The sequence below is a fragment of the Brachionichthys hirsutus genome, chromosome 21 (genome assembly GCF_040956055.1).
Source record: "Brachionichthys hirsutus isolate HB-005 chromosome 21, CSIRO-AGI_Bhir_v1, whole genome shotgun sequence".
In the NCBI taxonomy this organism is placed as follows: Eukaryota; Metazoa; Chordata; class Actinopteri; order Lophiiformes; family Brachionichthyidae; genus Brachionichthys; species Brachionichthys hirsutus.
In genome coordinates this window covers 6,732,136-6,754,524 of record NC_090917.1, presented here as the reverse complement: position 1 = coordinate 6,754,524, position 22,389 = coordinate 6,732,136, and the positions used below count along the sequence as shown (strand labels likewise).

Sequence of the window (22,389 nt, the reverse complement as noted above, 5' to 3'; positions counted from 1 at the left end):
GGTTCTAAAAGCAGGGAGTGATCCAGAATGCACATCTTCATCGAGATATGCTTCCCTTTCAGCCTATGCCTCACTCTCCTCCCATTTATTCATTCATTTTCCGGACTATTTTATCCAAAATCCGGGTTGCAGGTATACTGGAGCCTATTCCAGCAGTAAAAGTGCGACAGGCAAGGTACACCCTGGACAAGCCGTCAGTTCCATCGCGGGGCCACACACTGACATTTCACACGCACAGACAGTCTCACGTACAAAGAAATTAGGGGAACCAATTCACCTAAATTGCATGTTTTTGGAGGTGGGAAGAAGCAGGAGAACCCGGAGAGAACTCACGCAGACACGGGGAGAACATGCAAACTCCTCGCAGAAAGGCCCCAAGTTCAACAACAGATGAAACGGGTTGTTTCTTTGAGGAGGAATAATGTTGCCACGTGCATAAATCCTCTGACATGTTTCCAGAAAATCAAGGAACTGGAGGCTGATGAATCTAACAGAAGACGTCACTTTCAGGATCAGCACTGGACAGCTCCATATATAGCTGACTACCTCTGGAGCTGTCCAGTGCTGATCCTGAGCACCATATGTAGCCGGCTACCAGGTCTGTGCAGGTCCATTTGCAGCCTCGTTTTCATGCCTGGCTCTGTAAATCCCTCAGCATTGACGAGGAGCTTTTGGACAGTTCTTGCTTCTGTCGAACAAATACGTCGTTTATCCTGCAGGAAATAAAATAAATAAATAAATCGGAGTCACTTTGAAATGGATTAAAAGTCTGATAGATCAAGTGGAAAATGGAAGGAACAGGATGAAAACAAAAAGGAAATGAAAACAAATGCCTTATATGCTGATATAAAATCAAAACGGTCCCACACGGCGGATTATTATTATTATTATATTATTAAATTATATAATAAAAAGGCAGAATTAAATAGTTTATTTTAAGTTTCACTTTTGAACGATTCGTTCATGACTCGCACAACACTACAGACACGGGGCTTTGCTCGGTGAGCTCTACGCATGCGCCGACCCCCCCACTGCTGGTTTCCGCACCGATTAATCAATGTGATTAATCACTGTGATTAGTCGGTGCGTTTCTTCTCTACGGACGTTATGGCTGAACAGGAGGAGGACGCCTTTCACAGGGCTCAGTGTCGGGTATTCAGCGGACTGACTGAAGGTAGTAGACAGCTGTTAGCTTCTCACTAGCTCTTTAGCTAACGCGTCCTTAAAGTGTGAGGTTAACGGGGGTTCTTAAATAAGTTATTACAGGTTATTGACTTGAGAGAGTAAAGTATTCCCCTTTTGTGTAGCGATGATTGTAGACAGGAACACCGTCAATAATGGGGCTGGAGGGTTAGCTTGCTAGCGTGTGTCTGGGGCTGGAGGGTTAGCTTGCTAGCGTGTGTCTGGGGCTGGAGGGTTAGCTTGCTAGCGTGTGTCTGGGGCTGGAGGGTTAGCTTGCTAGCGTGTGTCTGGGGCTGGGGGGTTAGCTTGCTAGCGTTTGTCTGGGGCTGGAGGGTTAGCTTGCTAGCGTGTGTCTGGGGCTGGAGGGTTAGCTTGCTAGCGTGTGTCTGGGGCTGGAGGGTTAGCTTGCTAGCGTGTGTCTGGGGCTGGAGGGTTAGCTTGCTAGCGTGTGTCTGGGGCTGGAGGGTTAGCTTGCTAGCGTGTGTCTGGGGCTGGAGGGTTAGCTTGCTAGCGTGTGTCTTCAGAATGAGAATAGTTAACTTCCTGTTTAGTTGTGCTCAATGTGCTCAGAAGTTCAAAGCCTGGTTCTCTATTCGGTATTAAACACTAACATTAAACACTAACATTAAACACTAACATTAAACACTAACACTACAACATTGCAGCCAAATCAGATACTACTAAGTAGTAGTATCAGAGTTGTACCACTTCTGGGAAGTATTGTCACACTGCCACATCATATTTCAGCAGACTGACTTCAACTGTAATTTAAGTTTCTGTGTTTGAAAAGTGAAGAGAAAACATTCAATTATTAGAATAACTTAAACATGTTCAGCTATATGTTTATTGATTTTTTTACCTTTTATATCTGCTTAGTTATTGAGCACTAACTGTAGGAAAACAGCTTTTGTCTAAAATAATGTTGAATCTTGTTTTGAGTGCACCATCTGAGAAGTCGTGCTACAAGCCCTTGTGTTCTTCTTTTCTTCTTTTTCATTTGCCTTGAAAATGGTACGACAGAGTAAAAACATGTGTTATAAAGTATGCTCTGTGTAACAAATAGAAGTTGTAGGATTTGAGTGCACCCTGCAGCGTATAATTTTGTTGTTATATTTTCTTTAAAGAAAATGAACTTGCACACAAAATATGTAAATTAGCGTACTCCTTAATGAGTATATCATTATTAGTATTTAATGGATATTCCCTCTCTTTATTCCCTCTGTCACAAAGTCAACCCACATTACAGCTATACTGATATTGGGTTACATTATGATGATTACACACACACACCCTACAATAAATCATGAACTAATTTAATGCCCTTATTGTGCCAGATTAGCAAAGATTTCAGAGGAGACTGGGTGAAAGTTGTATTTTTTATAGCGGGGTACACAGAGGGCATGTTTAGATCAAGATGTTTTCTAAATTGTCACTGTATTTTGTTAGATTGGCAGACAATGGAATTGGACGACTCTAACCTTTAAAAGTTGCCCAATTTACAAAGAGCCCAGATTATAAGTGGTTTGGTTTACACCCAAACGTTCTTGACTTGCCATGTTCATATGGATCCATGTATTATTTGATGTGTTACACAAGCCAAGTAATACTTCGTAAAAATGGGGACTGCAAGTCCAGCCAACTTCTTAGGCCTTCATTAAATCTTTATTATAGATTGTTCAGGGCTCACAGAATGAAGATTCTTTGCGACTTACAGTCCGGAAAATACGGTAATTGTGTCATTGCACCCATCACCTGTCATTCCTCTGTGTTTCAGATGCAGAGCGGGAATGGACCGGACCATTTTACTTCATACAGGCCGCAGACCCCCAGCTTGGATTGATGAAGGCCTGGCGGGAAGGCAACTGTGATGAGGGAGGAGATGAATGGGCCGAGGAGGTGGAGCTCACCAAGCAAGCTGTGGAGGCAGTGAACCGGCTCAGACCCAGACCAAGGTTTATGGTGCTGTGTGGCGACTTGGTCCACGCCTTGCCAGGTATGACTGAAGTACACAAAGGCCTTGCACAACACTTAAGAACCTTTAGGGAAACCATAGGCTGCAATATTAAGAGGCTAGGGGAGGCTAACAAAATGTTAGGGATATTCGGCTTTCAGGTGAAACATCAGGATGAATCTAAAATTCCCTGTGACCTTTACAGATGACCCTGACCTGAATCCGAACTAAAACCGTCAGTTTGTCCGGTGAGTTGAGGCGTGTGTGGCGACACACGCCGGGATTTAGACCGACTCGCAGCTCGGCCGGGGTCCAACATCGGCTGTCGGTCCGCTTCGGTAGCGCTCGACTCTTCAGCTCTGTGATTTCACCGTGATCATCATCATCGTTTTGAAAAACCAAAACAGTCGCTTTCTCCTGAGTATCGGGACTCAAACTCTACAGTATTAGCTGCTTATAGTTCTCAGATCGCGCCTGTGCCGCCATTATCCCTCCTCTCTACGTACTTCCTGTTTCGTCTTTCCATTACATTGTAATACACGCTCACACACTTATTTCATTACTGAGTGAGTTAAAGAGTCCTCTTCATCATGCTGTTCACATTTTGACATCATGAGACCAAGGCTTCAGACGCGATGTTCTCAGATGGAAGTGGCCGCTGAGCTTAGAGTGTCAGGGTGTCATCAGCAGGTTGCCACAGAGAGACTGGAAGAGTCACAGAAAGACATAGAAGTGGAAGTCCTTTCGCCACATCCTACACTGATGACCGCTTTATTGTGAACAATATCCTGCGGAACCGGATGATGAATGCCACTCAATTCCAGGCACGTTTAAGGGAGGTGAGAGGCACCCAAGTGTCACGTCAGACCATTTGAAACCGTTTACGTCAGCGTGGTCTGCGTGCTAGACGACCTGCAAATGAAATCACAATTGCATGCTTCTACTTAAACGCCCTACTTTCATGATATAATACCACTGTCGTGTGAACTTTTTCCGTTTTCCATAAATTTCACCCGAAAGCCAAATATTCCCAACTTTTTGTGCGTAGTGTAGGTACAGTCACTCAGTCTGATCCGTTATGAGTCATACCTACATCCTGCCAATCATGTTACGTAACCCCATAATTAGGCACAGAACACGGTGCGTATATTGGTACCACAACAGCATGCGACATAGCGTGGAAGCTAAAGGTTTTGAATCGCTAGTTATTTGCTGAAAAAAATGAAAAGAAACCCTGACAGAGCGGACATTAGAACCTCTTTAAATTCCAAACTCAAAGATGCTTCAAACGAGACCCAGCCGGATCTTACAGAGAGTCCCATACATGATGTTTTTAGCTGCAGCTGCCGCTAAGGATTCTCCAGACTCTCGTCACACTCCTGACATCGACCACATCTCTGCAGACACCAGCCATCTGTCAGACAGCTGTTGTTCAGCCCTCTTCTATCCGGTTCTTGACACACTTGTTGTAGCATGCAACAGACGGTTCTCAATGCGAATTGCAAAAAGTGTCAAAGCTGTATTAAAGTGCCGGTGTGATGCAGATGGTGCTTCAGGACTGATTAAGCGGTATGCATCAACTCTGTCCATCAATCCTGAAGTTTGTGTTTTCCTGGGTTGTGTGAAGTTGTTTGTTTATTCATCACTACTGCCGGCTGTAATTTAAATTGTTGTCATCCCATGTCACATAGTTCCCTATGTTAATGAACTCGAAACACAGTATAACTCAATCTCCGAAAACCGATAACTCACCCTTTAAACTTCATCCAAATAAATGTATCATTAAATGGGAATATTCACAGGTCTTATAAACATAACAGTAATAATACTATTCGAAACATCCGTCATGTGTTCAGTTCAATTCAATTGTATTTCTATAGCGCCAGATCACAACAGAAGGTTATCTCAAGGCACTTTTCAGGATTAGCAGGGAAAGACGGAACCCAACTTGACCCACAAGTCAAGTGACCTTTGCATTGCCACCCGAAGTTCAGTTCAGTTTCTAATATATAATAAAGGGTTGTATAGTGAAATAGTTCTATTGTAATAACCCAGTCTCGGGTTATAGTGTAAAAAAGATTTAAAGTAGTCTGAGACTGAGGACGTTCGATCAGACCGGTAGTACCGGTAGTGGTCTTGATCCAGGTTCTGCTTACCGGTACTCAGTTTCTGCTCGCTGTCATCTTTGACCTCCCACAGCATTAGATGGCAATCTGATTAGAAAGGAAATTCTCTGAAAGGAGCTATTATTCCAGTGTTGGATATTTATGTCACAATTATTGCATCATTAATATTTCTGAGTGCTACAATTAAAATGATTTAAAATCTGTATTTAGTATGACATGATTGACATTTTAGAATATAGCTTTCATTGAATCAGAATCGGTTTATTGCCATTGTAAACGAGGGTTCACAGACTGGGAATTTTTCTCGCTGCAATTGTGCAACCTTGATGGACCTCGGGCAGAATTGCTTTTTTTGTGACTCTGGAACTGCTGGAGCTCCGTGATGAAATGTGTGAAATAAACACATATTGGTGTCTCTGGAAAGAGTGAATAGCATTTTACAAAAATGTGCAATGAAACCACAATGTTTATAACATGTATTTTTACATCTAATTCATGCGGTCTGTGAAAAATACAATCCTTTCGATTGGTCAGATCCAGAATATTCCTCAATGAGCAAGGTTTGAATGTTAGCCTTGTCTGTTTCTCAAGTATGTAAACAGCATGCCCCCCCATGTTAGCAGCTGATATTTGTCTCTGAAATCACACAGGCCTTCTGGCTGTTTAGTTTGGTAAGTTTTGTTTCTGTGCTTATGAAGATTTCAGCCATTGATTCGACTAACCATAATTTAAATTCCTGTCAAATTCTCATACGATACCAGCCAGTGTGGTTTTGTGTGTTCCAGCTGTCTAAATAATTAATTAATTATGTTTAACCCAGGGATCGGCAGCCTTTCTCATGACGCGTGCCACTTTACAATATACTCAAGCCAAGAGTGCCAACACTTACTTCTTTAATAAAATCTTTTTTTAAATGAAACCCAAAAATGTTCTTGATCGCATTGTTGTTCATTTCCCACCTGTTTGTAGCTGATACACACTCCTGCCGCATTCAGTTGTTTCCCATCCGTCTCTTGGTAGGGACAGCGATGTGATGATCAATGCTTATCTGTAAACATTAACCAACTCATAAATTAGAGGCTGTTTTATGAACAATGAGGCGAAATTATTTAAGGGACTACATCTTAGTTTGTTTGTTTGTTGATGTCCAGCCTCCAGATTTAATCTGGAGTACTGTATACTGGGTAAGAGGAAGACGCTGGCAGGAACTACTGCAGTTCAGCATTAAGAGCCACAAGCTACCAACCAGTGTAAACTACATTTGCATGATAATTAGGGAGTCGTATGAGCTGCCTGGCCTCAAGGATTGGGCCTGGCAGGAGAACCTGTCTTGTTCTGATAACACCATGTTTCTCATAAATATCCATTTACATGTTTGGTTTTATCTCAATTAATGCCTCTCTGGCCTTGATCTTCAGTTGAAGATTAGACGCATTTACTAAGTAGCACATAATTTATATGATGCACAATGTCATCGCTAAAGTGTCCTTGGCCTCTGTTTCTAAATTACGACTCAGGGGAAACTATTTATATGCATTTGGCTTGCCTTAGTCACAGAGCTGCTCTCTTTCGCCTTCTCTTTTTGGGTCATAATGACCACCAGTTTTTACTGAACCAGGACTCCATGAACACTCCTGGAGCTGTCTGTCTCCCCCCCCCCCCCCCCCCCCCATCATCCAAAATTATGTCTTCAGACATCCAAGTATCAAACACATGACTGCCCTGTTTAAAGATGAACATTTCCCACATCTCTAAATGATTCTGATAAATTGCATTTATAGGTGAAAGCCAGGTCTGATTCATATGCACAGAGAGTCTATATTTGTGTAAGCATTTAAACCACAAGGCCTTGGGAACCTTTAAATACTGTGGCCTTCCCCCTTGTTACTGTTATCCCCAGCGAGCAGGCTGCCTGCCATCCTCATTACTCACCATGTCTGTCACTTACTTGGTAACTGGCCTGCTGCATCCAGCCTGAGGAGGAAATGGATAGTATAGCCAGAGCTGCTCTTTCCATCTCACAGCTGTAATTTCCCCTTAAACTGTTTATTTACAACACAGGATGAATGGGTGGTGAACCGGGGAAGCTGGTTGTCAACTGGCACTGTCGGCAAAAGTAAATTGACAACTGTACTTCTGTTTGTCGCCGATTTCTATCATAACTTCTCTGTCATTTATACATTCTCCCTTCCTACCCATCTCTTTCCTTTCTGTCCTTTTCATCTTTTGTGACTTCTTATAACTTGCAATCCCGTTCATCATACCTAGTTTTGACAACCTTCATTTGCAAATGTGACGGCATACGCTGGTTCTTGCAGTTGTTTTGAAACAAAGTGGAAAATCATCAATAAGAGGGATTGTGTTCATCAACATTGGGTCTGTGTTTTAGACATTTAAAGACAGGGAAACTGTGGACTGACTCGTGATGTCTCCATGAGATAAACTTGCTGATACAGGAAGGTGGTTATTAGAAGACATTAATCACACAAGATAGAGAGGAGCACTGATAGACTCCAAGGTTTTCATTTGCATCTCATTAAGAGGTTTCACAAGGTACCATCCCATTTCCTAAACTAAACAGTCTTGCTTCTTAAAGAAGTGCTGGCCATCGTTTATCCTACAACCAGTCAAACCTAAATCCCAGTCCCAATTACTGTTACAGTAATCAAATACGGTGGAAACTCGGTTCTCGAACATAATTTGTTATGTAATACTGTTCAAAAACCGAAACTATGTTATATATGTATTATATCTTGTATAGAAATTGATACAAATTATTTTGTTCTCATTTTGCTGATTGTCGAAATTAAATTCCCACGGACATGCCCAGACGGCTTCCCCTCTCGTGCGGAAACAACAAGCTTCACTTAAGTTCCGAGCAGTTTATGGGTGATTTTAATATGTAACACTAATTAAACGAATCCTCGAGGCAATAAAATTTAAATTAAATCTTTTTTCTAACCGAATTACTCTATTTAATCTAAGATCCGTTGCAGCCCTAGTGACAGCGAACACCACTCCCCCTCCTCCCCCAGGCATGCCATTCAGAGATGATCAGGAGCGAGACCTGAAGGTGGTCCTGAAGGAGACGGATCCCTCCATCCCACTTGTGTTTGTCAGTGGGAACCATGACCTGGGAAACACCCCCACCCCGAGGACAGTAGAGCAATACTGCAGCGCTTGGGGAAATGACTATTTCAGCTTCTGGGTAAGCAGTTGCCGATGCCGGTGTATCCTTGAGCAAAATACTTACCCCTGACTTTCTCTGTATGTGACAGTAAATGCTTCTACATATTTCTACCCATTTGAAAAAATATTTAGGGCCATTGTACCTTATTGAATCCTGGAGCCTCATTTATCAACCGTGCGTACAAACATTTCCACGCATTGTTTGGCACTTGTGCTTAGGAGTGTGCGTAAATGTAAGAACACCTCTGACCATGCTTACGCACGGAATGTAGTGGTAGAACAGTGAAACTACAAATAGAATGCATGCAGTGTTCAGCGATCTTCACACATGTGTCCTAATAAAGATGATCAATTAGTAGTTTAGCAGACAATTTGAATAATTGGTGTGACAAGCTATAAAAGACAGCTGTGATTGGACACACTGAGAAGAAAACTTGAAATGCTGGCAAGCCATGGCTCATTTCGGATTATTATCGCATTCCTGTGCACTCTGCAGGGAGCAGGTTTCCAAAGATTGTGCTGATTTATTCAGTGAGAACACAGAGTGGCTTCTCAGCAGGTGCCGCTACCCAACCAAAATACTGTTGGATTTATGCCGTGAATTACAGCCGATGTTGGAGCGAGAAACAAAACGCACCAAAGCCGTCCCAGTGCTCAGCCAGCTACTGTCCACCCTGGGATTTTCGGCCACCGGAATATTTCAGCGCGAGGTTAGAGACATATGCGTCATTCCCCTTTTCAAAGTTTATTAATTTAACATTTGTGATGCCCAATCAGCAATCTGCTTCAGCGACTTGTTTATTAGCATTACATCAAACCATTTCTTTTTTATTTCTGTGAGAGGTCTTCCCTCTAACTCAACAGAATTTACAGCAGCCGTGGAATGTTTTCTTTTATTGGTCACACCGGCATTAAGTGTTAAAAATAGTATTTCCTGGGTCGTCTCTACTTCTCCCACTTCTCTGCACCGTTTGCCATGATTTTGGTGTGACAAGGATCCATTCACATGACGTTTTAAGGGGAGCGCTGCTACCAGGGTCAATTGAAGACGTGTCTGAATGCAAATGATCCCAACGTGCACGTGCACGAGCGCGTACTTAGAAACCGGTGAGCTTTATCAACACGGCTTACTTACGGGTGTGCGTACGACCAGTGTCCGCACGTTTGATAAATCCAGATTTTTTTGTACTTACCAACATTCTAAATTTCATTTGTAGGAACAAATTTGGAACCTTTTCTACGCGCTGTTGATAAATGAGGGCCATGGACACTGTTCACAAGATCACTTTGCCCATGTGAGGTTGCTGCTGGTTTTTCAATTGATCTGTTGTGTGAAACTGACTTTTTCAGGTATTGCCGAGGGTGCAGAGGCTCGCATTTACCACGTCTCTCTCTTGCCTTTCCTCTGGTGTCTCAGGTGGGTGGAGTATTCTGCCTGGTTCTGAACTCACAGTTGTTCTATGACTCCTCAGCCTGCCCTCAGCTGAAGGAAGCCCAAGAGGAGTGGCTGGAAGAGCAGCTGAGGAGAGCCGCCTCATCAAAGGTATAACAATATGAATTGCTTGGATCTTGGTCTTGTATGTCTTTGTTTGTTGTGTGAACATTTGTGTGAACATTTGCTCTTATCTGCAGCCATTCGACCTAGAATCTTGTCTCGGGAGGCGAGTCTCAAACTTATCCATCACATTCATGTGTTCAGGAACCCAAGCCCAAACATATACTGGTGTTTCAGCACATTCCTCTATACCTTAAGAACCCCGAAGAGGAAGATGACTACTTCAACATGCAAAAGCCAGTCAGACAAAACCTGCTCGACAGATTCAAGAAAACAGGTAAGTACAGGATGGTACATACCAGGTTTGTTTATGAACTCTACTGATCAGGGTACTTCAGTATAATGTACGGTACAGAGTGGTTTCTACAAGGACTACACTGCAATAGATGATGGTTATCATGCAGTTAGAGTTGAAAAATGGAGAATCTCTATTACTCCTAGACTGTCTGTCAGAAAGTGCAACAGGAGTGACTGACACATGCACAGCAGAGGAAATGGCAAAAAGAAGTGAGAAACTGATCGGAGAGAGAGACAGAGACAAGGACAGGCAGGAGCAGACAAAAACATCATGTATTTATATTTATATGTATTTATAGGTTGCTGAACAAACCACTGACTAAATAGGTGCTATATAAAACTATATGGAGACAAGGAAAATTCCCTTTAACAGGCAGAAACCTCGGACAGAACCTAAGGCTCTTGCAATTTTAATAAACATAGTCATACCTTCATTTGGGATATATGAGGAACAGAGAGTCAGAGGTGGTGTGCATTGCATTGCACTCAAAAAGCAGAGATTATTCATGATAATATTGCAGTTTCTTCTCTGAATATTTGATTTCACCTGTCTCCCTGTCACAGGGGTTAAAGCTGTCTTCTCCGGCCACTACCACAGAAACGCTGGTGGTTGCCACGGAGGCCTGGACATGGTGGTGAGTTCAGCCATCGGCTGCCAGCTCGGTGATGATCCCCATGGTGTCAGGGTTGTCATAGTGACTGCAGACGATGTCGTCCATCGCTACCACAGCCTGGAGCAGCTGACGATGAGAGGCATGGACGAGGATCTCAGAAAGCTCTTACAGAGCTGAAGGAAAATCACGGAAACAGTTTGATTTGCCTGCTATAATTTACCATAAGGCTTTTGAAAGATGTTGAGTTTTTCAGCTCTTCACTGTACTTATTTGCAGCGAATGTTCCCAGTATATTTTATGTATTACCTGATGTTAGTGAATGAAAACTTGTGATTAACTAACAATGACTTCTATTGACCCAATCTCCCAAAAAAGGTTTAATTTGTTAAAGTGGAAGAAGATCATTTCAAGGTTTATCCTGGGGTATAATTAGTATTTCTGACTAAGAAAAAGAAAAAAGCTTAAGTAAATGATGTGACAACCTGCAAAACCACACATTTAAAGAGTCTTAGATTAAACTGAAAAGGAGGTTGTTTTCTTTGTATGCTGAATGTTTTCCTAAATGCTTTTTTTTCCAGATTTGATGCAATGATAAACAAATATTGAATACATTGTAAATGTAGCATTTAGTGCCACTCAATACTGTATCTGTACCTTCTCTGTCTGCAGAGTAACCCACACATTAAAGGAAATGGAATACTGCAGGTATAAACAGTGAGATTCTTCAGTCAGAAATAAAACCAGAATTTATGATGCAACACATCCTATTTTTTTATTGGGAACCCTGCACATGCACAAGTACTGTAAAATGTGGCCAAACAAGTAAAATTGTTCTTAGATAAACTAAAAAATGATGTCAGGCAGATAATAAATGTTAATGATTTAATCAGTGAGTGATTAATGAGAGGAGTGCAGTAATTTCCTGACAACCCCACGGTGTCACAGTTTACCTTCCAGACTTGAAATTGTCTTTAAAATGGACATTACTGCAAAAAATGACTTTTTTTCCATCAGCCCAAAATGTCTACTCGATTACACTTTCCACATACAGACTCTCAAACTCACCCTGACCAACTGGGAATTTAAGAGGGTCGTCATGGCAACAATTTAACAACATGTGTGTCAGAAGGACTGCGAGTGGGGGTACCATATGTTATTTTCCATCGTCTGTATAATCGCTGACCTAATTTTCTCCAAAAAAAAAGTCAGCATGTGATTGAAGGAGGGGGGGGTGTCTGGGGGGAATGCATGGGTGTGATATGTGAAAGTGCAACTCCTTCATTTCCTGTTTGAGAAGGGACCTTATGTCCTTATCTGTTTTTAGATCCTCATGGTAGCCAAGCTCAAGCAGAATTCCCTGTAAGATAATTTCAGGCCAGGAATGTTACAAATAAATACCAACATGTAAAAGTGAAATAAACAAGTCAACGTCCTGCATTCACAATCTTACAACGTCTTTCCAAAAGTATTTGCTTGCCTGCCTTCACATGTATATGAACTTGAGTGGCATCCCATCCTTAACAAAACCAAACTTACTCATCCATGTCTTCTTCCTCCTCCTGCTACAGTCCTCCGTGTCCTCAGGTGGCGCTGTTCTAAATGTCACTATTGTTTCTTCCTTGACGTGTCACGTGAACGGAAGTCCAGGTTGTAAACATTGAAGAACGTAAAGAGGGTATCAATGGCGCCAGCGGCTGTCTCTTAATATCTGTTTTAGTCGACATTTATTACTAGAAGTGAGAGGAAACTTTGTCCTCTTCGCTTCCAGAGGTCTGTTTCTGTGTATTCATCATGTCGGGGCCGTTACTGGAATTTGAGACCGACATATTTCTCAGTCTGTTCAGCTGTGATGGGTTGCTGGTGATGGCGGAGGGGCTGGGGATCGATCGCATCCTGCTGCATTGCATGCGTGTTTATTCGGAGCCGGGGAGCCTGGTCCTCCTACTCAACACAACCGCCCCTGAACAGGTGATTAACACGTCTGTGTATCTGTTATTTGCATCAGTGCTTGTTGTTTCCATTACCATTGTCGGTATTTGTTTATTATTAATGTTGGCATGACTGTTTAAACAGTCATCTGTTACCTGTGGTAACACCATAATGAAAAAGGAAAAAAATAAATAATTGTTATTTTGTCATTTAACTACAGTTTCATCAGATATTTTGTTGTATTTTTCAAAATCATGAAGTCTATATTTGTTGTTTGAAACACTGGAGCTTATTATGTTTATATATTATGAGAAATAGGGGTGGGATTAAATAAGTTTTCTTCTTCCCACTCCCTTTCAGGCAGAAGTGACATATTATTTATTGTTTAAATGTGGCTAGTGCGATGTGGCACGGGTTGTTTTGGTTGCTTTTTTTGTCATTGCCTGAAATAAATAAATACATAAATAACATGTAGCTTAATGACATACATTATACTATTGTAATTGTAATTTGCCATTCTTGTGCACAAGCAAAACAGGTTTAAGAAAGTACTCTCGCCCTCTCAGGAATATTTCACGGAGCGGCTGAGAATGGATGGTGTGACTCACCTGCCCCGGACGGTCACCAGCGACATCCAGAGCACGGAGCGGTACAACGTTTACACCGAAGGAGGGGTCCTGTTTGTCACCAGCAGAATCCTGGTGGTTGACTTCCTCACCGACCGCATCCCTGCTCAACTCATATCAGGTCAGATGACTGATCATGGCTCAGATAAGATCCACGCGTGACTTTAGATACAAAGATACAACAGCTCAAGCAAAAGTATTGTGAGTTTACAACAGGATAAGATATGCCTTTAATTACTACAGGATTAGTCCCCCAAGAGGGAAATTCCAAAATCAGCTGGGAAGCACAAAATGCTGATTTTCTATAAATGCAATATCAAACTCTTAAAGATGTAGATTAGAATATAATATAATGGCTTTAATAGGCTGTCAAAAAATATTTAATGATTATAAATCAGTGTTTAGGATTTTCTGACATCTTAGCAGCATGGTTGCAGAAAGAAACTCCGTCTCTCCCCCTCCCCCATGGTGACTCTCGTACAGTCAGTGTTTGGTTTGTACCCTTTTGAGCTACTGTAGAGACAAACCCACTACTACTATTAGTATAAAAGGTTTATTTTAAAGTAATGAGCATACAATAAATCATTAGGAGCCAATATCCCGATTAAAACATCATGATCAATATTGTAATCTGTTGATGGCCATTTTAATCCTAATGGTAGATGCTGCAGTATAAAACCATTTAAAATGTATAGATAATTTCAGCACAATACTTTAGGAAGTACTTTATTGACGGAAGTAAAGTTTTTGTTGCATTTTTATAATAGTTTACACGTTTTTCAGTTTTTATGGTCGAGTAGTTTCAGTAAACCTACAGAAGCATCTTCTTTATCACCCTCTCAGGTATCCTGGTGTATCGTGCCCATAAAATCATTGAATCCTGTCAAGAGGCCTTCATCCTTCGTCTGTTCAGACAGAAGAACAAGACCGGCTTCATAAAAGCCTTCACTGATAAAGCTACGGCCTTCTGCTCAGGCTTCTGCCAGGTGGAGCGCGTGATGAGGAACCTTTTTGTGAAGAAGCTCTATCTCTGGCCCAGGTGCAACACAACAATTCAATTCATTGTATTTCTATAGCGACATACCACAACAGAAAGTTATCTCAAGGCACTTTACAGGATTAGCAGGGAAAGACAGAACCCAACTTGACCCACAAGAGCAAGCACTTTGGCGACAGAGGCAAGGAAAAACTTCCTTTTATTAGGCAGAAACCTTGGACAGAACCTAAGGAGCTTAGTGGGCGGCCATCTGTCTCGGCTGGTTGGGTTGAGAAGGAGAGAGAGAGGCAGCGGTAGAAAGACAATGACAGAGAGACAGAGACAAGGACAGGCAGGAGGAGAGAGAGAGACAGGGAGCAGACAAAAACAGGTATTTACGCTACACCCAGTGATTTTCAACATATAGGCTGCTGAACAAACCACTTACTAAATAGGTGCTATATAAAACCATAAATGCTAATGCTGCTCAGTTGACAGGTCCAGGTTCTGCAGCGCCACGGACAGAAGGACATGCAGACAGACAGAAAGAGGGACAAACAGAGGGAGAGAGAGCACAAGACTCCAGAGAAGAGAGAGAGAGATTACTGACATATATTTATAACATGAATAATCAGATAGAGAGGGAGGAGCTGAGTGTGTCATAGGAGGTTAAGCCACCAGTGCCGGCCTATGACAGCATATTGATTATTGTATTGATTAACTATAAGCTTTGTTAAAAAGTAAAGTCTTCAGTCTACTCTTGAACATAGAGATGGCGTCTGCTTCAAGAAAAGAATCAGGGAGCTGATTCCACAATAAAGAAGCTTGATAAATGAAAGCTCCCCCCCCCCCCCCCAGTCTGCAAGCAACAGCAAGCAACAGCAAGCTGGCATTTTGGGACCGCAGGGCCCTAGCGGAGAGATTTGGCATAAATCGTTCATGTAACAATAAACTGTTTCCTAACAGATGTAACGATAATATGATTGCTATTTTAACATACATTTTTAAACAGATTTCACGCATCTGTAAACGCGGCACTGGACAAGCACAAACCAGAGGTGGTAGAGCTCCATGTGTCATTGACACCAGCTATGAGGGCGATCCAGAGCTCCATCCTGGATATCATGAATGCCTGTCTGAAGGAGCTCAAACGCTACAACCCCACCCTGGAAGCAGAGGACCTCTCCCTGGAGAACACACTGTTAAACAGCTTTAATAAAGTTTGTACATTCAACTGTTTTTGGCATGAAATTGAATTATGTTATGAATAAATCTAATCTACTGAAAATAAGAAATAGCAGGGTCCAAATGGGAACAATTCTGTACTCTATGGAGGTTCAGCAATCAATAGATGGGCACGATAGAACAAGGTCTTTAAAAATAAATCTGTTTCCCTTATTGTCCAAACACTGTCGATTGTGGGATTTTAATATTTAAGGTTCTGTTTTGTCTTACTACTATCCCAGACCATCCGTCATTACCTGGATCCCTTGTGGCACCAGCTGGGAGCAAAGACGAAGGCTCTGGTCCAGGATTTGAAAATGCTGAGGCTCCTCTTGCTTTACCTCACCCAGTACGACTGTGTGACCTTCCTCCATCTGCTGGAGTCACTGCGCTCCAACCAAAAGATCTTTGGCTCCAACTCCGGTAAACGAGAGGCATTTCGCTAACCCGGATGTTTACCTTTATACTTGTTTGATTTCATATCTCCTCTTGCAACTGTCAGGGTGGTTGTTCCTCGACTCCAGTACCTCCATGTTTATGAATGCAAGAGGCAGAGTGTACCGCGTCCGTGAGAGCAAGAAGAAACTGAAAGCGGGAGCAGAGGATGAGAAGCAGAAGTCGTCTTCTGTCTCACGTAACTAACCGTCTCCTCAGAGCAGATGTCCACAAAGACAAAACTGACTTTGTGTGTGTGTGTGTGTTTATATGTTGGAAATCTAATGTGTGTTTGTCTCAGAGGTGAAGCGGGAACTGGAACTGGAGAAGAGCCCAAAGTGGGAGGCGCTGACTGAGGTTCTGCAAGAGACTGAGAAGGAGAACAAAAGTTCTCAACATGAGTCAGGTGAGACCTCTGTCCTTTCAAAGTGATGTCTGTCCATAATGTTAACAATGCATAGAATATCTATAGATTTACATACAGTAATAGCTTCACATACGAGCATTCCGAGATACGAGCCAGCCTGTGAGCAATATTTTGCATTAAGATACGAGCATAACATTGAGATACAAGCACGCTTCCAGATGCTGACGCTAGATGGCTGAGCACTCATTCAGTGAGAAGAAAAAAAACACATGTTGATTGCGATGAAGCATTAAATTATCGATAAACATGACTGTGGTATCCGCGTAAGTGAGTTGGCACGCCAGTTTGAGCGGAGGACATCGACGATATGTACAATCCTCAAACAGAAGGATGCTATCAAGAACACAAAGCCTTCCAAAGGTGTAACTATTATTCAGTTAAGTTCATTTTAAGTTTATGTCAGGTACAATTACGGTACGGTCTAAAGTGTCTACATATCGTCCAACTCTCGCTCCCTTCCTCCCTCCTCCTCCTCGCTGTTAGCCGCTATCGTCCATCTCGAAGGTAATAAAATCGCATTTTATTTTATATTACAGTAATATATCATTTATTATTTTCTTGTGTGTGTGTGTCTACATAGCAATTAAAACATGTTTTTCCCTTTTTATTAGCATTGGCTTTGGGTTTTTTTAGAGGGCCGGACTGGATTAAAAAAAATTCTGTTATTTTATATGGAAAGAATGTAATTGCGGTTACAGCAAATTGAGTAACAAGCTTGGACCAGGAACAAATTATACTCTTATCTTATCTCGTGCCTATCACTTACATAGAAAAAGTAAAAAATCCTTTAATGACAGTTCTGTTCTGTTTTTTGCTGCTGCTTATAGCTTCATAGACATCATTCATGTTACACTTTACATTATGAAGGAAAAATAATCCCTAATTTTGAGGAAGGAACAAACTGTTGAGGTGTAATTCCTAATGGACAAATACTGACAGACATTCATTACATGACTAATCTGAGATCATTTTATAACTGTGAACTCCACAACAACAATGAATGCAACCGTATTTTTAATTAAGTTGTAATGATTTGGAGTCCCCATCAGCTAACAAAATGCACTGTCCTAACCTTGGTATGCATTTGTGTCTCTCTTATGTCAACCCCCAGGCCCTGTGTTGATCTGTGCCAGTGATGACAGGACTTGTGCCCAGCTCCAGCAGTACATCAGGCATGGCTCTGACTCGCTGCTGAACCGACTATATACCCGCACGGTTGGTAAGCGGGATCCTGCTGCAGCCGCCGCCTTAGAACTGGAGTCACACAAAAACGTGAAAGGCTTGTCTAAAAAGGAAGTCAAAGGGAAGGAGCCCACACAGAAAAAAAGCACGAAATCCACAAAGAGTAAAAATAGGCCATCCTTGACCTTGACCCAGATGATGGGGAAAGAAGAGATGGATGCAGCGGTGGTGATGGGCAGCAGCGGAGATGAGGACGAACCGATGGAGAGGGATGAAAGTGAGGAAGAGCAACTGAAGCTGGATTTGCCATCAGATTCCTACTACGGTGTCTTAAAGGAGCCTCTGACTGTACTTCATCCACTGAAAGGCCTCACAGATCCCCACAGCTTAACGCGTGTTCTGCATGAAGTGGAGCCCAGTTTTGTTGTGCTCTACGACGCAGAAGTCGGCTTCGTCCGCCAGCTGGAGATCTACAAAGCGAACCGTCCTGGAAAGCCTCTTAGAGTCTATTTCCTCATCTATGGAGGCTCGACAGAAGAACAGAAATACCTGACATCACTTTCGAAGGAAAAGCAAGCCTTTGAGCACTTGATCAGGTCAGGCGAAAATGCACTCTTTCAATAATATATTTGAATAATTTAAATCCCTTCTCAGAACCATTTATTTCGTTACTCTTTTCTGATATCGTCTTTAATAACACATCTGCGCGTGTTATTAAAGTATCTGCTTATAATCGGTTCTTATGTGTTTGCGTGCAGAGAAAAAGCTACTATGGTGATTCCAGAGGAGAGGGAGGGACGCGAAGACACTAACCTTGATCTTGCAAGAAATCTGGAGCCTGCCAACCTCACAACCAACACCCGTAAAGCAGGCATGTCTATTTCAGTTATTTTATTTTGAAATATTTATTTTGATTTTGAGGCATTTTTTTAAAATTCCCTGTAAGGTATCACTTGTATTTATTTTTTTTATAAAAGACCCAGGTTTTCTCAGATAAGCATCTCATATTGTGCATCTATTTCCTCTCCAACAACCAGGAGGACAGGAACAACTCAAAGAGCCTTCACGAGTCATTGTGGACATGCGTGAGTTTCGCAGTGAGCTGCCCTCTCTGCTGCACCGCCGTGGATTAGACATTGAGCCCGTCACCCTGGAAGTCGGTGACTACATCCTGACCCCAGACACATGTGTCGAACGCAAGAGTGTCAGTGATCTGATTGGCTCGTTGCAGAGTGGACGACTCTACACTCAGTGTCTTTCAATGACCCGCTACTACAGGAAACCAGTGCTTCTCATTGAGTTTGATCCAACCAAGCCGTTTTCTTTAATGGCCAGATCAAATTTCCGTCATGAAATATCATCTCATGATATTTCTTCAAAACTCACCTTACTCACCTTGCATTTTCCACGGCTCCGTATAATCTGGTGTCCTTCTCCACACACCACAGCTGACCTGTTCCTGGATCTTAAGCGAGGTCATTCCGAACCTGATGCCGCGGAAGCCCAGGCAGTCACAGTTGAGTCTGACGCCGTGACTGAATCGGCAGGCCAATACAATCCGGGTCCCTACGACTTCCTGTTGAAAATGCCTGGTATCAGTGCAAAAAACTATCGGGCTCTTATACAACATGCCGACAGCCTGGCAGATGTAGCTAAACTCAGCCAGGACAAGCTAGCAGAAATACTTGCCAATGGCAAGAATGCCAAGTTGTTGTACGAGTTTCTGCATAATGTTGCTGATGTGCCTGCTCCTGTGCAGAAGGCCAAGTAGACATGAGAGAGAGCATTTTATTTGCTGGCATCAGAATTATATTTTGTATTTCATATTGTAAAACTGCATGAAACTGAAACTATGAGGACTGAAATCACACCTTTGTATGTTTTTGTTATTTTACCAGATAAGCAATTGAGATTATAAATCTCTTTTACAATTGCAAAATTGGTGTATATATTATGACTCCTCATCATAAGTCAAATATTTATTATATTAATGCACAGAATGAACTGAAATAACAGATTTTTGGAAGCACTTCTTTTTGTAAGTGTTTTGTATTATGGAAAAAATAGTTATTAAACATTCTGTAATGTATTTGATAAAGCTTTCTTTCAAAATAAAGTTGTACAGAAGAGTGTGGAGTAGTCCACTAAACCCATTGACTAACCTTACTAGGTCTAGGACTATTGTAATTTACATTTTGACTCTTACGTTGTGTGATACTTTCTAAATTAATCTTATTTTTTTTAATATAAATTCCAGTACATGCTTTTTGTCTTCCAAGGAAAGTTTTCTTCCAGCAGAGAACACGTGTAATCTGTCTTTACCTTGTAAATTTGTATTTATATAAGCAAACTTTAACAGGGGAAACAATCTCAATAGCTTAGTGAAATTTTGTCCTACACATTTTTTGTTATAATTAGGAAATTCTAAAAGGCTTTATGAGCAACAGTCTACAGCTATGGATGTGAAGCGCAATGCAGTGAAGGCTCGCCGGTGGGGATCGTGGGCGGATCAAAGCCGACCAGAGGAAGGCAGGACTTCTGCGTCATTACGTCACTCTGCGTCCGAAGCCAGACCAGGGGAGCAGCCATTTTACTGCGTGAAATAAACTTCTCTCTTCCAGCGAAGGAAAAACACAAATAAAGAAGACGTATTCGTTGGCATTAATGGATATCCCGTTGTGAACCAGGCCTCGCTCAAGCTCAAGTTTCAAGTCTTCAAATTCGGTGAGGCCCGCTGCGACACGGTCTTGTTTTTAGCATGTTAGCCTGTGCTAACTAAATCGAAGTTTAGCATCGGAAACGGTCTGCAGCTTACTCACCTGTCGGATTTAAGAAGCTACACGACATTAGCTTATCCCAATAATAGTAATATCTCAATGGTGAAGTAGGAAAACGTCTTCCTAACCGAGCGGCTTCTCAAGTTCTCATTTGCTAAAATGGTGTTTGTGCTAGAATGTAAATGTCATACGTTTATTCCTGACCTTTGCATGCCGGGGCATGGTATAATTATATTATTATTATATTATAATTATACCTACCCACCCACGCCGTGTGATCACGCCTGTCTCATGCACGTTACATGCATGTACGTCAGTCATACAGAAAGACAACATGTCCATTCAAAGACGGCCACTGGAGAGTGTGAATTATTAGCCTGATCTTAAATAATATGCAGATCATTGACTGGGTAATTGATCCCAAGGTTGTCAGCCACTGTGAGATTTTTGTGATGGAAGACCGTCTGCTCGCATCTCCTCATGTCTCTCAGGGGGACAAAGAAAGTTAGACGGATATCACGATGCGGGTCGGTGAGAGTCTGGGTTCTCTCCTGGTTCTCCAGTTTCCTCCCACCACCAAAAACATGCAAATTAGCTGAATTGGTTATACTAACTTGCCCCGTATGTGTCTGTGCGTTGCACTGCGATGAACTGGCGGCTTGTCCGGGGTGTACCCCGCCTCTCGCCCATTAACTGCTGGACACGCCACCCAGTAACGGACAAAGTGGTTTGGAAGATGGATGAATAAATTAATGTTAGAGTTATTTATCCAGAGAAAAGAGTGCACCAATGAACGTTTTGCTTCTTTGCTTTCATTTACCTAAAATTGTTACACGTAATTATTAACCTGAAAGGCAGCACTCTTTCGGTATCTTCTGTCGCAGCGCTATTTTCTCAGTGTGCTACTCACATGGACATAGTTTAATTTGTTCAGTCATTTTCTCTGTTTTTAGAGGATCTTTTGTCCAAAGAGGCATTCAAGAAGGAAATGACTCCACTGTTTGGATGTGGGAACAGAGCAGGAAAGTGACTCTGGTCAATGAGCCAACAGTGGTGACATCATTTCTATTTATATCTCGGGACTGGAGAGGACATTTTTGTTGGACTACATGCATTACGCATTAACTGAGATAATAATTTGCAGAGTTTAAAATAAACGGCTAACGCGGAGTCGCTTCCAGTACTCCCACACTGAGCGCCCAAGCAAGCCGTGGAGACGGAAAAAGGCGGTTCTATGAGAACGATTTAGGTAACCTTGAGGTGTATATCTGGGAAGACTTCAACATGCAAATAAAAACAAACAACGGCTTGTAGCCTACTTGCCAACAAATTAATCTCAGGAGTAAATCCTTAAATTCTTTTAGGAGGAATCCGGCAAGGAACAGCGCGACGACCGGAACAACTCCCTGGTCCACGGGTGGGAATTTGTCTTTTTTAATCCACAATGCACTTTGCAGTCTGTCATCTGCTGCTTAAATTGCTGTTGGGAAGCCATGGATACTAAACTGTTTGTTTTGCTCCCCAAAATGTTTCTCTTCCCTCTTTTTAAAAGCACTCTGGTGATGTCATTGTTCAGTTTATAAAACCTGTCTGAACAGAGAAGAGCATTCATGCACAAACTGGCGTTGTTTCCCTCGAGCAGCAGTCTGAAGTGATTATTCAATATAATAGCCAACCCGGTATTTAATGAATAACTTGAGGTGTGAATGAGCTCTTCCAGATGGCTTAGATGAAATGCAACCCTAAGAATTTCAACAGTTTGGTTAAGGAGGATGACGTAGATTATTATTTTGAATTACATGATGAGCCCATAAAGTATTCCTGAATGATGTATTTATTTAGCAGAGGTTCCATATTCCCCCCCTAACTCGTCATTCTCTCTTTTTGTTCCTTGTATTC

At 42.0% G+C, this 22,389-nt stretch overlaps 2 protein-coding genes across 2 annotated transcripts; both read left to right on the top strand.

Annotated features, from left to right (window-relative positions):
- Window positions 1-1,054: 1,054 nt before the first annotated feature.
- On the top strand, window positions 1,055-12,350 carry cpped1 (calcineurin-like phosphoesterase domain containing 1). Its single transcript, XM_068754528.1, has 6 exons — window positions 1,055-1,174; window positions 2,957-3,175; window positions 8,295-8,467; window positions 9,866-9,991; window positions 10,148-10,280; window positions 10,865-12,350. The coding sequence occupies exons 1-6, from the start codon at window positions 1,108-1,110 to the stop codon at window positions 11,089-11,091; spliced, it is 945 nt and encodes a 314-aa protein (XP_068610629.1). The 5' UTR covers window positions 1,055-1,107; the 3' UTR covers window positions 11,092-12,350.
- A 355-nt stretch (window positions 12,351-12,705) lies between these two features.
- ercc4 (excision repair cross-complementation group 4) lies at window positions 12,706-19,578 on the top strand. Its single transcript, XM_068754697.1, has 10 exons — window positions 12,706-12,882; window positions 13,410-13,590; window positions 14,313-14,508; window positions 15,458-15,665; window positions 15,912-16,092; window positions 16,172-16,303; window positions 16,406-16,510; window positions 17,643-18,309; window positions 18,472-18,584; window positions 18,751-19,578. Exons 1-10 carry the CDS (start codon window positions 12,706-12,708, stop codon window positions 19,482-19,484), a joined length of 2,694 nt encoding a protein of 897 aa, XP_068610798.1. The 3' UTR covers window positions 19,485-19,578.
- The last annotated feature ends 2,811 nt before the right edge of the window (window positions 19,579-22,389 follow it).

What these genes read in the sequence shown, in the direction of transcription:
- cpped1 (XM_068754528.1), top strand. Translation starts at nt 1,108, where the DNA reads ATGGCTGAACAGGAGGAGGACGCCTTTCACAGGGCTCAGTGTCGGGTA. An exon ending in ATTCAGCGGACTGACTGAAG is followed by an intron (nt 1,175 to 2,956) that starts GTAGTAGACAGC and finishes TCTGTGTTTCAG; the next exon opens with ATGCAGAGCGGGAATGGACC. An exon ending in CGACAGATTCAAGAAAACAG is followed by an intron (nt 10,281 to 10,864) that starts GTAAGTACAGGA and finishes TCCCTGTCACAG; the next exon opens with GGGTTAAAGCTGTCTTCTCC.
- ercc4 (XM_068754697.1), top strand. Translation starts at nt 12,706, where the DNA reads ATGTCGGGGCCGTTACTGGAATTTGAGACCGACATATTTCTCAGTCTG. An exon ending in GAAGTCGTCTTCTGTCTCAC is followed by an intron (nt 16,304 to 16,405) that starts GTAACTAACCGT and finishes TGTTTGTCTCAG; the next exon opens with AGGTGAAGCGGGAACTGGAA. An exon ending in AAGTTCTCAACATGAGTCAG is followed by an intron (nt 16,511 to 17,642) that starts GTGAGACCTCTG and finishes GTCAACCCCCAG; the next exon opens with GCCCTGTGTTGATCTGTGCC.